At 41.6% G+C, this 14,682-nt stretch overlaps 1 protein-coding gene across 2 annotated transcripts in view; it reads left to right on the plus strand.

Moving 5' to 3' along the window:
• Window positions 1-14,682, plus strand: part of SPON1 (spondin 1) — a 242,759-nt gene that overhangs the window by 97,117 nt on the left and 130,960 nt on the right. For both annotated transcript variants that reach the window (XM_031681171.2, XM_006203551.3), the window contains exons 4-5: window positions 9,053-9,126; window positions 13,951-14,073. In XM_031681171.2, coding sequence (XP_031537031.1) covers window positions 9,053-9,126; window positions 13,951-14,073 — 197 coding nt within the window. The remainder of the gene's footprint in view (window positions 1-9,052; window positions 9,127-13,950; window positions 14,074-14,682) is intronic.

The following is a 14,682-nucleotide window of genomic DNA, read 5'->3' on the forward strand; positions in this document are numbered from 1 at the left end:
AAAAAAAAAGTGTATTTCCCTCTCTTGTGTTTTCCTGTCAAACTCGCACCTGCGTGCCCCCTCCCTTTACAGCCGTGTCTCTTTCAGACTGGAGTGCACTGGCAGGCTGGCTGCTTTCTTCCTAGGCACTGTGAGCAGGTGCCTGTCCCCTGCATGCCATGGAAAGTTCCAGAAAAAGGCAGTATGACCTCCCAGCCACCAAACCCAAGCCCTCTTTTAAGGCATCTGGAGTGTTCTTCTCCCAGACTCTCCTGACCAAAGTATCCCTGCCCCGAATCCTACCTAAGCCCTTTAGTGGCTCCCCAGTATAATCTCCCTGCCTGGTGTAAAGGGTCAGCAGAACCTGCTCTGCCTTAGCATTTGAACTGCCCTCTTCCATACTCCCACAGTACTTTGTTCATACTTGTTTCTGTCAGTTAGGCATGCTTTTGAGAGCAGCATTCATTAAAAAACTTGACCAATGATAGCTTCAACAAATAGAGATTTATTTTTCTCATATAACAAGAAGGCTGGAGGTAGGTGACTGCTACCTAAGTGATGTCATTGACAAATGACAGCAGCTGAATGATGTCAGAGCTAGGGTCTCTGAGTTTTGTTGGTCTTTTCCTCATGGTCACAAAATGGCTGCCTTGTTTCACACATCATGTTTATAATCAAGGCTGGAAAAAGGACAGGACAGGGTGGGTCATCAATTTCTTTAAGCTGAAAAACAACATTCTCAGGTCTACATTCCAAGCTGACAATCTTCCTTTATGAGGTCACATTTGGGTCATATGCCATGCCCTCTTCCCCAGCTGCAAGGAAGGCTGGGAAAGTGGAAACAGGACTGTCATGATTGGCTTACCTAGTACTACTCCTCGAAAAATGAGGGCTCTGCAAGCATGGCAGATGGAAAGAGTAGATATTGGGTAGACTCTACTAGTTGCTATGCAGTATTGTGATGCATATCTCTCCCTTAATCTGGCTGTCAGCTCTTTGGTGTCACACATGCTATGTCTTGCTCATCTTTGTAACTCTAATTCCTGACACAGCTTTGTGGAACCTACTGTGTTAAATAAAAACTTGAGTAAATGTTTTAATGCCTTTCACGTCTAAATTAGTTCTTTGACAACATAATCCAGTTTTAGTCTTTTCTTTTCACATCTTGTGTTATGAAGATCAATTCCTCATTGTTAATTTGCCATTGGATTTCTAGGGGGTAAAATTTAAAGTGCTAGAGTAATAGTATTGATAAGATATCTGACAATGATGTCTGAAATGGGATAATAATAAAAGAAAATAGAATCATGATAAGCTTGTTATCCTCAGGGTCATTCTGAGAAGAAATAGTGCTAAGACTAGTTTTCCTCTGACTTTTGATGAACTTGAAACCAGAGGTTTGTAGATGGAAGTCTGTTCAATAATGTGAATCAAGAAGTCGAGAAATCCACTGGCCGTTCCAGGTTGGGAATGGAATGTAGTCTTGTTAAGAACCTAACTGACCTCTTAGCCAGATTCTGGTTGTTAGCTAAGCCGCAAGTGTACATGCAGCACTGCGTGGAGCTGATTCCCCAGATTCTGGTGAAGTCTGCCCGGAGCAGATGGCGTTCCATCCGAGGCCATGGATTAGGTGCAGCTCTAACTCCTGCAAAAAAACTCCTCCCTGATTACAGACTCCACCTCTGGGGTTCCAAGTCCAGTTCCAGTGGCATCTTTATAAGAAGGTGTCCTGACTGACCTCATTCCCACCAGTAAGTCCCCCAGCTCTACCTCTGGCATCACGGCCTCCTGCCTCTGAGTTACTGTAGTGCTCGTAGGAGATTCTCCAGTTGGGGTTCTGGCATAGTAGGTATTCTGAGAGTCATTTGGGAACGTTTCGTCTTAGAATGTGGCAGCTTGTCAAAGGCAGAGTTTCTGCAGAATGGCATGATCTGGCCCTCATCTAATCCTATGGCACCATTTTGTGACCAGTCTCAAGCCTGGCAGATTGCATCATTGTCAGTTTCCTTTGTTATCACATTATACTGAAGTTTAGCAAAATGTTACCATTAGGAAAAGTTGGGCAAAGTGTATAATCTCTCTCATTTCTTACAACTGTATGTGAAGCTACAACGATCTCGATAGAAATTCCAAAAATTAAATAAAAATTCTTCCTTGTCCCTCTCTCTTTTGTTTCAGTCACTGGCACCCCCAATCTTCCCTCTGGCCGTTGGGATTTGCCATGGGGAGTCAGTTAACTTACCTCATCTGTCTCAGTTTTCTCATCTGTAAAACAGGGAAAATATTAGTGCCTACCTCATGGGGTTGTTGGAAGGATTAAATGAATTAATATTCATCAAGCACTTAGAAGTGTGCTTAACTGTTAAACAGACAAAGAAATAAAAGGTCTTGTACTCAACCTCCTCTTTCTGTCCCATATCCAGTAAGTTACTAAGTCCTTGGAAATTTTTCTACAACGTGTCTCTTGGATTCTCTGTGCCCTCTGCAATTCAGACCTTCGGGGTCATTGCCTCCTCTTGCCGCTTGGCCAGGGTGAAGTTAGTTATTTCTGCACCCTATGGCTCCTCCATGATTGCGCTCTACATTGCCTTCCTGTTTCCTTTTTCTTTCTCTCTTTTCCCCCACTGGACTAGGAGCTTCTTACTGGAGGGTACCATCACTTATTCATCTTTGAATTTCTGCTCCTAGCAAAGTGCCTGACACATAATAAGTGCTCAGTAAGTATTTCATGAATGAGTGATAAGCAGGAAAAATCTCATGGCAGCTAGATTTCCTAGCATTTACTAGAATTTCTTCTTTGCAGTAATGGCAGACAGCTGTACCAGTCTCTGAATCTACAGCTTTGTGACCCCAAGCATAGACTGTGACCTTACCGATGGGCAGCTATGGAGTTCTTGCACTATGGACAGAGCCCTGCAGATAAGCTTTTGCTGTTCCTCTCCCAGGGGCACATTACCTTAAGCTGTAAGAAGCCTGTTAACTCCTGGACACCACACCATTTCCTGAGATTCACATAAAATCATATAAAAGATTGGGAAGAGTCTGGGTCAGGGGAAGCACCCAGCTTTTGTGAATATTTGCTGAGTAACAGGAGATTAGCACTTGGCATCCTTGCAGAGTGAAGTAAGGCATCTCGGTTCCGGATGTACCATCACTGTGACTCTAATATTTTATTCTTGCATCCTCCCACAGAGTTGTTCTTTCATTGGTAGAAGGAAGGAGATGTTACTGGTTATAAACTGGATCGCTTCTATGGAAAACATCCCTGAGATCATAGACAACTTTTGTAAAGTATTCCAAAAAATGCTCAGTAATAGGGATTTTACTGGAATCGGTAAGAGGGTTGGCAAAAGTAGTCTGGAGACCACAAACCTGAGCTTCCTTTTAGCCATTCATTATCTCCACCAAAGCATTTGAGCAAGTTAGCACACTCCTCCCTCCACAAGCGAAGGAGACCGACCTGACATCAATCTTAATAGCTTCTGTTTATGAAGCACTTTTATGTGTCAGACACTTGGTTAGGGGCTGCTGATTTAACAACAGCCACAGTGGTGGCTGCCACTACTGAATATTTACTCTGTGCGATGTGCGTGTCATAAGGACCTTACGTGAATTGTCTCTTCATGGCAGTGATCCAGCCACAGAGGACTCCTGTGTATTCTTAATTCCTTTCATGGCCTGATCTCCCAAATCCTTGAATTTCTAAAGGCTCCCTGTCCCTTTTCAGTGGGAGCAGGGATCCCAGGCCTCTTCAGCTCTAGACAGCAAGCCCACAACTTGGCCAACTCTAACCTCACTCCAGCAGGCATATTCCCACTGGACAAAAAACAGCAAATTGAAGAAACTCTTCAGACAGAAAAGATACGAGCATCCAAAGATTCAGGATGGAGTTACTGGAAATGTTCCACTTTAGGCTTAAAAGGAAACTTTTGAAATGATTAGTAAGTTATTTAGAACCTCAATATTCCAAAGTTGGAGAAGCTTACATACTGAGAAATTTAATTTAGATTTCCTTAACACGCTCTTTCATGATAAGAGAGCATTCAGTGTATCGGTATATAAATGCTATGCAACAGGCCTGCCAAATTGCAACACAGAATGGGAGAAATTTGTCATTTTGAAATGCTGAGGGAATTCTTACTAACAGCAATTTCATCTTGTAAAGCTATTATTTTTTCTGAACTATAATATGATTTATAAATCTCCACTGAGTTTTACGCTTTTGATGGGAACAGACTCAAAATGAAATGCATTTTCTCAGAATATAAAATTCTCTCAGGAGTTGACCAAATGAAGAATAAAAAGAATCATCTTCTGCAACCAAGCAGACCAAAGTCTTGGTCTCTGCTGGCGTCTCTGTCTGTGGGTGAGTGCTGGCCTTCAAAGTCCTGGGCTCAGCTAGACCCTCTTCTCTCTTCACTCCACACACTTTCCCTGGGCGATGTCAGCCACTCCAAAGCTTCAGCTCTTTTTTTTTTTTAATTGAAGTATAGTTGATTTAAAACGCTATGTTAGTTTCAGGTATACAGCAACATGATTCATATTTATATATATATTATATATATATATAATATATATATTCTTTTCCATTATAGATTATTACAAGATATTGAATATAGTTCTCTGTGCTATAGAGTAGGTCCTTGCTGTTTATCTATTTTATATATAGTAGTATGTATATATTAATCCCAAACTTCTAATTTATCCCTTACCCCTTTCCTCTTTGGTAACTATAGTTTGTTTTCTATGTCTATGAGTCTATTTCTGGTTTGTGGATAAGTTCATTTGTATCACTTTTTTAGATCCCGCATATGAGTGATATCATATGGTATTTGTCTTTGTCTGACTTGCTTTACTTAATATGATCATCTCTAGATTCGTCCATGTTGCTGCAAATGGCATTATTTCATTCATTTTTATGATGAGTCGTATTTCATAGCATTTGTATAGCACATCTTTATCCATTCATCTGTCAATGGACATTTAGGTTGCTTCCCTGTCTTGGCTATTGTAAATAATGCTGCTAGGAACATTGGGATGCATGCACCTTTTTGAATTAGAGTTTCCTTCAGATATAAGCCCAGGAGTGGGATTGCTGGATCATATGGTAGCTCTATTTTTAGTTTTTGAAGGAATCTCCAGATTGTTCTCCACACCCTTTCAGCGTTTATTATTTGTAGACTTTTTAATGATGGCCATTCTGACTGGTGTGAGGTTAATACTTCATTGTGGCTGTGATTTACATTTCTCTGATAATTGGTGACATTGAGCATCTTCTCATGTGCCTGTTGGCCATCTGTGTGTCTTTCAAAAGCTTCAGCTCTTCTGCCCCAGTGACCCTCGTATCTATACTCCCCACCCCTCGCACCTCTCCTGAGTCACAGGGCCCTCCGTCTAACTACAGACGTGGATTTTGGTGTAGAAACTTCAAAACCTTGAGCATGTTACTTAGCGTCCCTGCTTCTCAGTTGCCCACACCCGTAAGATAGGGGTGAAACTAGCCACAAACTCTCATCTTCGTCCCTCTGAAAACAAGAGCATTTTGATAAGTTTGCCAAACTTGACCTAAACTGGCGTGAAGCTGTTTATGGCTTTTATTTACTCTCTTAGTATGACTCTTCTTACATTCTGCTGCAGAATATTGATGTGTTTGATTATGGGGATGTTAATGGCCTATTGCCATCTTAACTTCCTAATGTCTGAAAAACTCTGAAATTAAAACACATCTAGTCCAAGGATTTTGGATGAAGAATTTGAGGACTTGTAGTATATGTAAAGCATAAGATATAGAAGCTAAAGATAATCTTTATATATACGATAGTGAAGGGCCTCCCTAGCCCAGTGACGGCCACAAAGTAAGGGCTCAGGAGATACAACTATTATCAAAAAGAGGGCCACCTTGACTTTATAAAACAAAGCATGAAAGAGACAGATATCTTATAGGAAACACATGTTTTCTACCTCTGGCCCCTCAAATTTTTATGATGATAGTTTTGGAAAATGTGGAGGTGATTTAATTTTTCTAAGCATAATCAAGCCTTTAAAGCATAGGTTTTGCCATCATTCTCCTATTTGCAGAAGGAGGCAGAAAATTCAGGGCATTTGTTACAGATGCGAGCAAAGACAGGTGATAGGAGATGCTGGGAGAGGAAACAGCACAGGGAAGGGCGTAGTGGAGCGATGTTCACACAAGGGGGATAGACTTCTCACAGTCTGGAACCCAGGGAGCATGGCGTGAAATGGCAATAAATAAAGCCAGAGGGGTATTTGGAGGAAATTTTAAGAACAGCCTTGAATACCATGATAAGCTTATATTTTATCCTGGTAGATTGGGCGTTTTCAGACCATTTTATCAAGAGAATTTTATTGAAACAAAATTTGATTTTCATGGGAGCTCTGTATACTGCCATCACCTACTAGTCCATTTTTACTCTATGGCCCAAATGCTCTTGTAAAAGGGCACCTCTGATCATCTCACTCCTCAGGGTTCATTCCTCAAAGACTTCCCATCAAGCTTGGGGTAAAATGCCATCTCCCTGTAGGCTCTGGGTGCTGGGGACCTGCCCACCTCCCCAGCTCTTCTCACACTCTGAACCTGGCTTACTACTCGTGGTTCTCCAGTGAGCCGTGGCCCTCCCCATCTCAAGGACCTTACAAAGGATGCCCTCTCCATTGCTTCTCCCTCCCATTTGCCTAATTAGCTTCTACTCATTCAAATCTAAGCTCAGCCACCTTTTTTGCGGGGAGCCTTTCCTGGCTTGGTCAGGGCCCCCTGTGTTAGACTCTCCCACACCCCGTAGACTTGTCCGTTCAGCACTTAATGACGGTTGTGTTAACTGATTAGCTGAAGATTTCATCGTTGGATGTTTTCTCCCCACTATGCTGGCAGCCTTGAGAATGGGAAGTGGCTCCATCTGTCTTGTTCGTGACAGCGTCCCTGGCCAATGTCTGGCCACTAAGCAGACTTCTAGCAACTATTTGTTGAAAATACACCAGCAAATACAATAGGAAAACAAGTGGGAGAGGAAGCTGCTCTGGGTTGAAGTGAGGTTGAAGCAAGAATGTGGGGCCTGGGAGACTTCCCGCTAAGCCTAGTCCTTGCCCTCCACAGGGCTCCCTCAGGCACTTCTCACTGGGGAACATTCTGAAAGCACTGTGGTAGGTGATGGGATCCTCCAGCAACAAAAGGCTTTGTTATTTGGCTTTGGGGTGAGCGAGCGTTCTCCAGAGTGTTCTCTTGGCCTGAAGAAATGTTCTGCTTGATGGTCAACAGAATGGATAAATGATCACAGTAGCTTTGTGTTGACAGGAAGTCTATTTCATTCATTTATTTCAACATCTTTTCTCTCTCGGGAGAGGAAAGACTGTAAAAGACATCGGTAGGCTGGCCTCAATTTTATTCTTTGGGGTGAGACTGAGTGTACAGTAGACATTCCTTTGGAAAGTCATTTTGGCCAAGGCCCAGACCATGGGGAAAACCGCCTGTGCACTCTGCAGATCCTACACATGTGGACCCCTTCCTGGAGCTGAGATCCTGTGATCCAGGGCAGCTCCCTGTGACTCTACCCCACATTCAGGGTGGCCAGACTCCCTTGATCTGTGACATAGGGCAAATCAAAGTGAAAATTACCTTTTGATTGAGTAGCATTGCTGAAGAAAATCAATAGAAACAGCTCAAGATCCACTAACAGCGTCTCAGCGTTAAGTGTTGTGGACTTTCAAATTACTGGAACACTGAGTTTCAGGTCTCTGCAAGGCCAGCTGCAAATAGACGGCAGAGTGGGTTCAAGGAAAAATAGTATGTCTCTGCAATCCTAGATTAAAGAGAAAATATGTGCGGGCCAAAAGCAAGTCATTTTTCAACTTCGAAGTATTCTTTCCAGATTCTAAGATCCTGAGTTTGACACATTGAAGAGGGAGCTCTAACAGCTGAAGTTGTCTTTGTTCAGAACGTAGGAGACAGTTTTGTCTAGACTCTCTGGAAAGATAGAGAATGACATTTTCAGAACAAATCAAAATATATTTTTAGGATTTTTCCCCCTTCAGGAGGAGAATTTGACATGCTTTCCTGATTTGAATTTGGTTGATCTATAAATGGCCTCAATAGTTTGATACAAAACTGGAGTAAATGAGCCATTGAGAAAAGTTATTGAAAATGCTGTTAGTTCACTTTCTTTAGCACCACCAGCAACCCCACCATTACTAATGTTTATTGAGTTGTTTCTAGGTGTATGCTAAATTCCTGATATACAGGGTTTTCTTCTCATATGTCAACATATAACTTTTGTATTGTAGACCTATAAGTACACTTTATTTTAAAATTTTATTTTACTATTTTTTAAAATTGAAGTATAGTTGGTTTACAATGTGTTAATTTCTGGTGTACAGCATAGTGATTCTGTTATATATATAGATAGATAGATTCCTTTTCATATTCTTTTTCATTATAGGCTATTAATTAGGTATTGAATATAGTTCCCTGCACTATACAGTAGGACCTTATTTATTTTGTATATAATATTTAGTATGTGCAAATTTGGAACTCCCAATTTATCCCTCCACCCCCATTTTCCCCCCTGGTAACCATAAGTTTCTTTTCTAGTCTGAGTCTGTTTCTGTCTTGTAAATAAGTTCATTTGTGTCCTATTTTCAGATTGCACATATAAGTGATAGCATATAGTATTTTTCTCTTTCTGGCTTGCTTCACTTAGTATGATAGGTCCATCCATGTTGCTGCAAATGGTATTATTTTATTATTTTTTGTGGCTGAGTAGTATTTCATTGTATGTGTGTGTGTGTGTGTGTGTGTGTGTGTGTGTATATACACACACACACACACACATACCTACCACAACTTCTTTATCCAGTCATCTTCACATACATTTTGTTAGTTCCTATAGTAATCCTAGGAGGTAGATATTATTATTAATGCTGACTGATCAATGAAGAAACCAAGGCACAGAGAACCAGAGGGACTCACCCAAAGCCACACAGCTGAAGGTGGACAAGCAATGGTCTGACATCCCCCAGACTTGCCCTCCTCACCACGTGTTTGTGTCTGCTTTCCCCACAGGGCTAGCATCGTACAGAAACGCATCATTTATTTTCAAGATGAGGGCTCCCTGACAAAGAAACTTTGTGAACAAGGTAAGGACGTGTGGACGTGTGGACGTGAGGGTGGGAGAGGGCCAGGTAAATGAAAGGTGGCTCATTCAGTCCAAGCATCAGTTGCAGAAATTAAGGCAGTTGGGCTTTCTGAGTTCCTCCGGGTTCTGTTCCTCACGTCGCTCCGATTTTTAATCTGGCTGTGTGCTGTGGATAATTGGATCTGCCTTAAACTCTAATTACTCAGCTTGATTCCCTGGGTAGGCGATAATGTACCTTATATTGGAGTTGTGGTCTTCTTATTTTTGTGAAACAGTGATTATTCTGAAGAGGTTCCTTGAAATAATTCATAGGACTTAATTAGGAACACAACACAATTGTGTACCTTAGAAAAGTCTGTGATTGTTTTCTGGAATAATCACTAGAAGGAACTTAATGTGGCACCCAGGCCATATGGGGGGGGGTTCTCTAGGGAAACAGATGCCAACGGGGTATTGAGTTTATGATCTAAACTCAATCCAAGGTGGCCCTTGGATTTGCCGGTCCATCTATTCCCTCTCCTTGGATTGAAGGCATTCCAACAAAGTTTATGGAGACCAAGTAGACTGGGGAGGCAGGTGGAGTTCAAATCCTGCCTCTGCCCTTCCTAGTCACATGACTTAATATATGTAAAATAGTACCATGCCCCCTTGATACATAGTAAAGATGTATGTGTATGTGTGTATATATACATGTACACACATACACACACATACATATATGTTTATAATGTATGTTGTGTTAACTATTGTCATATATATCCAAAAGCTTATTTATTAATCTGTGAAAATTAAGGTTTTAAACATCCAATGTGTTCAGAGGTCATTAGAGAACTAAATAAAAATAGAAAATGTTCTGAAATTATACATCTTCATTCTCTCATTTCTATCCATTGTTAAAGACTTTATTTACATTTAGATCAATTAGCATTTTGAGAAGAAATAATTCTGTAAGGATTCTCCAATTCTAGTAGCTCATAAGCTATTAAGAAAAAGAAAAGTTGATCAAGGTCTTCTGGGGAAGATAATGATGATAGCTAATTTTTTTTTAGTGCTTGCTACATGCCAGGCACCATTCTAAGTACTTCACAGGCCTTATATAATCTGCATGGCAATGTTAAAGACTATTATATCATCCCTATTTTATAGATGAGAGAAGCCTGAGACATGAAAAGTTTAAATAGCCCGTTCAGCATTGTACATTAGTGGGGGCGGACAGAGTTTGGATCTAGGAGCCATTGCCCTAAGCACCGGCTTTCTATCAGAGTGACTGCCTCCCAATTCAGTAGCTTGAATTGTTGCTTTTGGTGGATCAAAGCATAGGTCTCCCTGTAGATGAGCTGGAGCAGAAACTAGGTCCGAAGTGGAGGAATGCTTGGAGATCATGGAAAGAGCAAAAGGGGAGAGATTTGGCTTTCCTACATTAGGCTCATGCCTTCCAAAGGGGCCGGAGAGCTGGAGCCTGTGGGATCCCGACAGCTTCCAGGTGGGCATCACCACACATGGCTGCTGGGGCTTTCCTTTCCTACATATAATAGTCCACAAACTTGCTCAGCCTTTCCCCAAACCCAGACCATTTCAACTGTTGAGGCTCTTGGTTCCTAAAGGATGATCCCATCCCTTCCCAGCCTCCATGAGCTGACATCCAGGTCCCATGGGTTAGGGTTATGAGTGCTCTGGTGCCCCTCTTGGTTTCCGCCCACAGTTGGCTAAGCATGGCCACTGGGGTGTGGTTGTGTTAGTTTGACTCTCAGAGCACAGCCTTACTTCCCAGATTTGAGGGTCCCTAGGAGACACTCCACAGTCACCCCCATGTACTGCCAGCAATCATTAACTAAAGTGTACTTTCCAAAGCCTCAGTCCTGATGTGGGGACCTTGTCTAAGCTGTGAATATAGCTAACCTTCTGCATATCCAGCGTCAAGAAAATGGCCTTGCAAATCTCTGCTGGTTACCACTTCGGATGCAGAGATCCTATCAAAACGACCAAGCGCAAATCTGTATAAAAAGACCCCTTTCCAACAGCAACTTTGTGGACAAAATGGCCCAGCGGGACCTGAGCTGTAGAATCACTAGGTGCAGTGTAGATGATCCCTGGAGATGGTGGACCCGAGGAAATCCATCAGTTAGCAAAGCAAATCCCGTGAAGAACGTCTTTAAGACATCAGCATAGAGCGAAAGGACTTTTCTTAAATGTGTATACCCACGTCATTACCTCCAGCTCTTTCATTAAGGCCTTCACATTCTTTGTTGGATCAAATCAGATCTCTCAAGGAAGGGGAGAGAGGAATTAGGATCTATTATTTTTTGTCTCAATTGAAGCTATTAGTCGATTGGGGGAAAAACTAAGAACCGCAACAGATGAAAAGCAACAGCAATCGTTATTTTTTAAAAGAAACACAAAACACTGAGTTCTTTACCATTCAGAACAGAGAAATAGAAAATATTCAAAAAGGTGACCTGTAATAAAGAAACGCATATGTATACTCACTTTAACACCATGTCACAGACATTAAGGGAGAAAGACAGAGAGAGGAAAAGATGAGGGGAAAAGCAGGGATGAGAGGAGGATGTAGGCAGAGAAGGAGCAATGAGAAAAGGAAGACAAGGGAAGAGGAACGAAGAATAAAGGCTGAGAGTTGTAAAGGAAGCTGGTGGGTTAAGAGTAGAAACGGGGAGGGGCAGCTCAGGCGGTGCTGCATGACTTCTGGTTTCCTGCACCAGGCAGGCCCTGCATGCTTAGGAGAAGAGGGGGAACTCGACACTTGTTATCACTGCCCTCGGAAAAACCTGATTCATTTTCAGTAGGCAATGGTATGTGTGTTTTTATTTTCAAACGTAGAAATCCATTTTTTAAATGGAAGCTTATTTTCCTTTGGAGTTCCATAGGGTTTATTATAAGCGCATTCTCTTGAGCCCCTGGAAGTTATCTTTAAGTTCACTACTTATAGCTGAAACCTGTTTTGATAAGGTAAAGCTCCCAATTTGTGTTATTTGGGTTCTTTGAGAGATTATTGCTGCCTCATTTAACAGTGCCTAGTAGTTACAATTGAAACCTCAGCATTTATCTTTTAGCTCTGAATCTGGTTTTCAAGACTAATTTAGTTTTTTTATGACATAGTTGATCATAATGGAAATGTAAAAAGAAAAAAATCTTCAGGAGTTACTCATTTATGTATGCTACCTTTCCCAAAATACATTTAATAGTGCTTGTCTCTTAACTATCAAAGTGGCTCACACAGGAGTCAGATCTGGGCTCCTGTATGAAAGGCAGTGGGAAGCTTGCTTCTAACACAGACAATGCTCTCACCTCTTCCTAGTGTACAAAAAGTAGCCAAACAATGATTTCTATTTTGGGTGGTTTCAGATCGCTTCTTCAGCCTGTTAAGAAATCCTGGAGCTATGTAAGAAGGTAAATTTTTTCAGTGCACCATTCTTTGTCTGAAAAAGCAAAAAGAGAAACATACACAAAAATTTCTCATTGGTGTTTATGCAGACCTATCCATAAGGTCTTTCCAACAGTGATCTAGTGTAGAGATTCAAGCATGGGCTGTGAACTTGATAAAACCCGAGCTCCAGTTCTGCCTGCACCACTCACTAACTCTGTGACTTTAGGCTGGTTACCTAATCTGCCTCAGTTTTATTATCCATAAAATGGGGTTAACCAAAGTACTGACCTAGGATTAAAGGAGACAATAGATGGAAAGAGATCAGCGCATACGAGGACTCTGTACAATGCAGTTATTACTGCAATATCTCGTGCTTGTGTCTCCATCCTAGAACCCAGAATTTACTTCTCCCGCCTATCCCTGATTTTGCATATTCAAACCAAATGCACCCAGTGAATTCCATAAGATTTGTAAAATGCTCTTCCTGATACTCAAAAAGATTTTTATACTCTTTGTTGCTGCTTTTAACGTAATAGTTAAGAATAAATGTCCAACTTGCAAAAAAAAATAGAGAATATTTGTGTTAATACCTCCAGAGGAACCAAAGAAAAAGCAGTTGAAAGAAGTTGCATCTGAAGACATTGTTTTCGTCTTGCAAGAAGCAGAACTGACTAAAAGCAACAGTGCACAGTTAGGGACGTGGGCTTGACAATCGGAAATACTGAATTTATTCATGTAATCTCTCTCTCTCCACTTATCAGCTATTCCCAGCTAAAAGTGGGGGTGGAGAGGGAATCTTGAGTTTTCCCTGGCTGTTTCTATGCTCAGAAGTAAATCTGAACTTATGAACATATTCCCAAACCCCCAACCATCCTAGTAAAGTCTCTGAAAGCTTGATAAGAAGTAATGTGACAATATATGCATATCTTCTTAAAAATAATTTTCGGCAGTTCTTTGTCTCTCTGCTTGGTCTCATTGCTCTCCTTCAAAGCTTTTTCTTCTGGTCCTAGCAGTTTGGCCCCAGAGAATATTCCTTAGAGAAGACATGCACATGAATATTCCTCTGAAAATTTGTTGGAGAAATCCTATTGTGGGAGGGGTGGGGAAGGAGATTCAGGTCCAGAAAGGGTGACTGAGTAAATGAGTAAATTTTACCTAGATAGCCCCCATCCCAAATATTCTGTCTCATTGGTCCCGTAGGTCTCTTCACATTATTAGAGCAAAAGTTCTGATTTTGTTTTCATTTGCAAAATATAGTTACCATCCTTCGAGGTATATACCATCCTTTGTAGGTGGAACTGGACCTGCATGTTATTTGTCAGTGAAAACTGCACCGCATTTTTCCCCCAAGCATTAAGGACAGGATGAGACCAAGACGGCCCTGCTTTACAAATGACTCACAGTTGCTTCCTAACTTGGTGACTTTCTTGATTCTTTCAGATTCCACATTTGATGGGGTGACTGACAAACCAATCTTAGACTGCTGTGCCTGTGGAACTGCCAAGTACAGACTCACATTTTATGGGAATTGGTCTGAGAAGACACACCCAAAGGACTACCCTCGTGAGTAGAATGGCTACTTTATGGGTTGGGGGAAAGCATGTTACAAAGTTCTGTCTGATTGAGAGATACACTTGCTGCTCGCTCGTCCCAGTGAATTCATGGGACATACATTCCAAGAAAGTGAAGTCATCGAGACAGGCAGATGCAATGGTGGTATGCTTTCAGCTTCTTTGCATAGCATTGTTCTGAGTGTTTTCTTGTCTGTGGTTTAAAACAAAATATTCGTGAGGTCAAACTGCTTATCTCCAGGTCACATATTTGGTAACCTCAGTCCTACTGATGTGGCTCTAACCATGAGTTATACAACAGGCCTATCTGTGCTGGAAAGAACTGGCAAAAGGGACCTTCTCTTGACTCCACAGACCAAGGTCAACAAATATTCAATATCCTCAACCAGTATCCTAGCAGGCATTGATAATATATCAGCACTCTTCTCCCTGCTGGTTCCAGATACCGCCTTAGAATCCTCATGACACCATGCTCCAGACAGCCAGTATCAACCCATGACAGTTGTCAGGTGACCCTAGACTTGCTGTTTTAGAGTAGATCCCCAATCAGGACCCATCAACTCTCTTTTATCAAACAATTGTCTCAACAAATGCCTAACAT

Source organism: Vicugna pacos, chromosome 10 (assembly GCF_048564905.1).
Source record: "Vicugna pacos chromosome 10, VicPac4, whole genome shotgun sequence".
NCBI lineage: Eukaryota > Metazoa > Chordata > Mammalia > Artiodactyla > Camelidae > Vicugna > Vicugna pacos.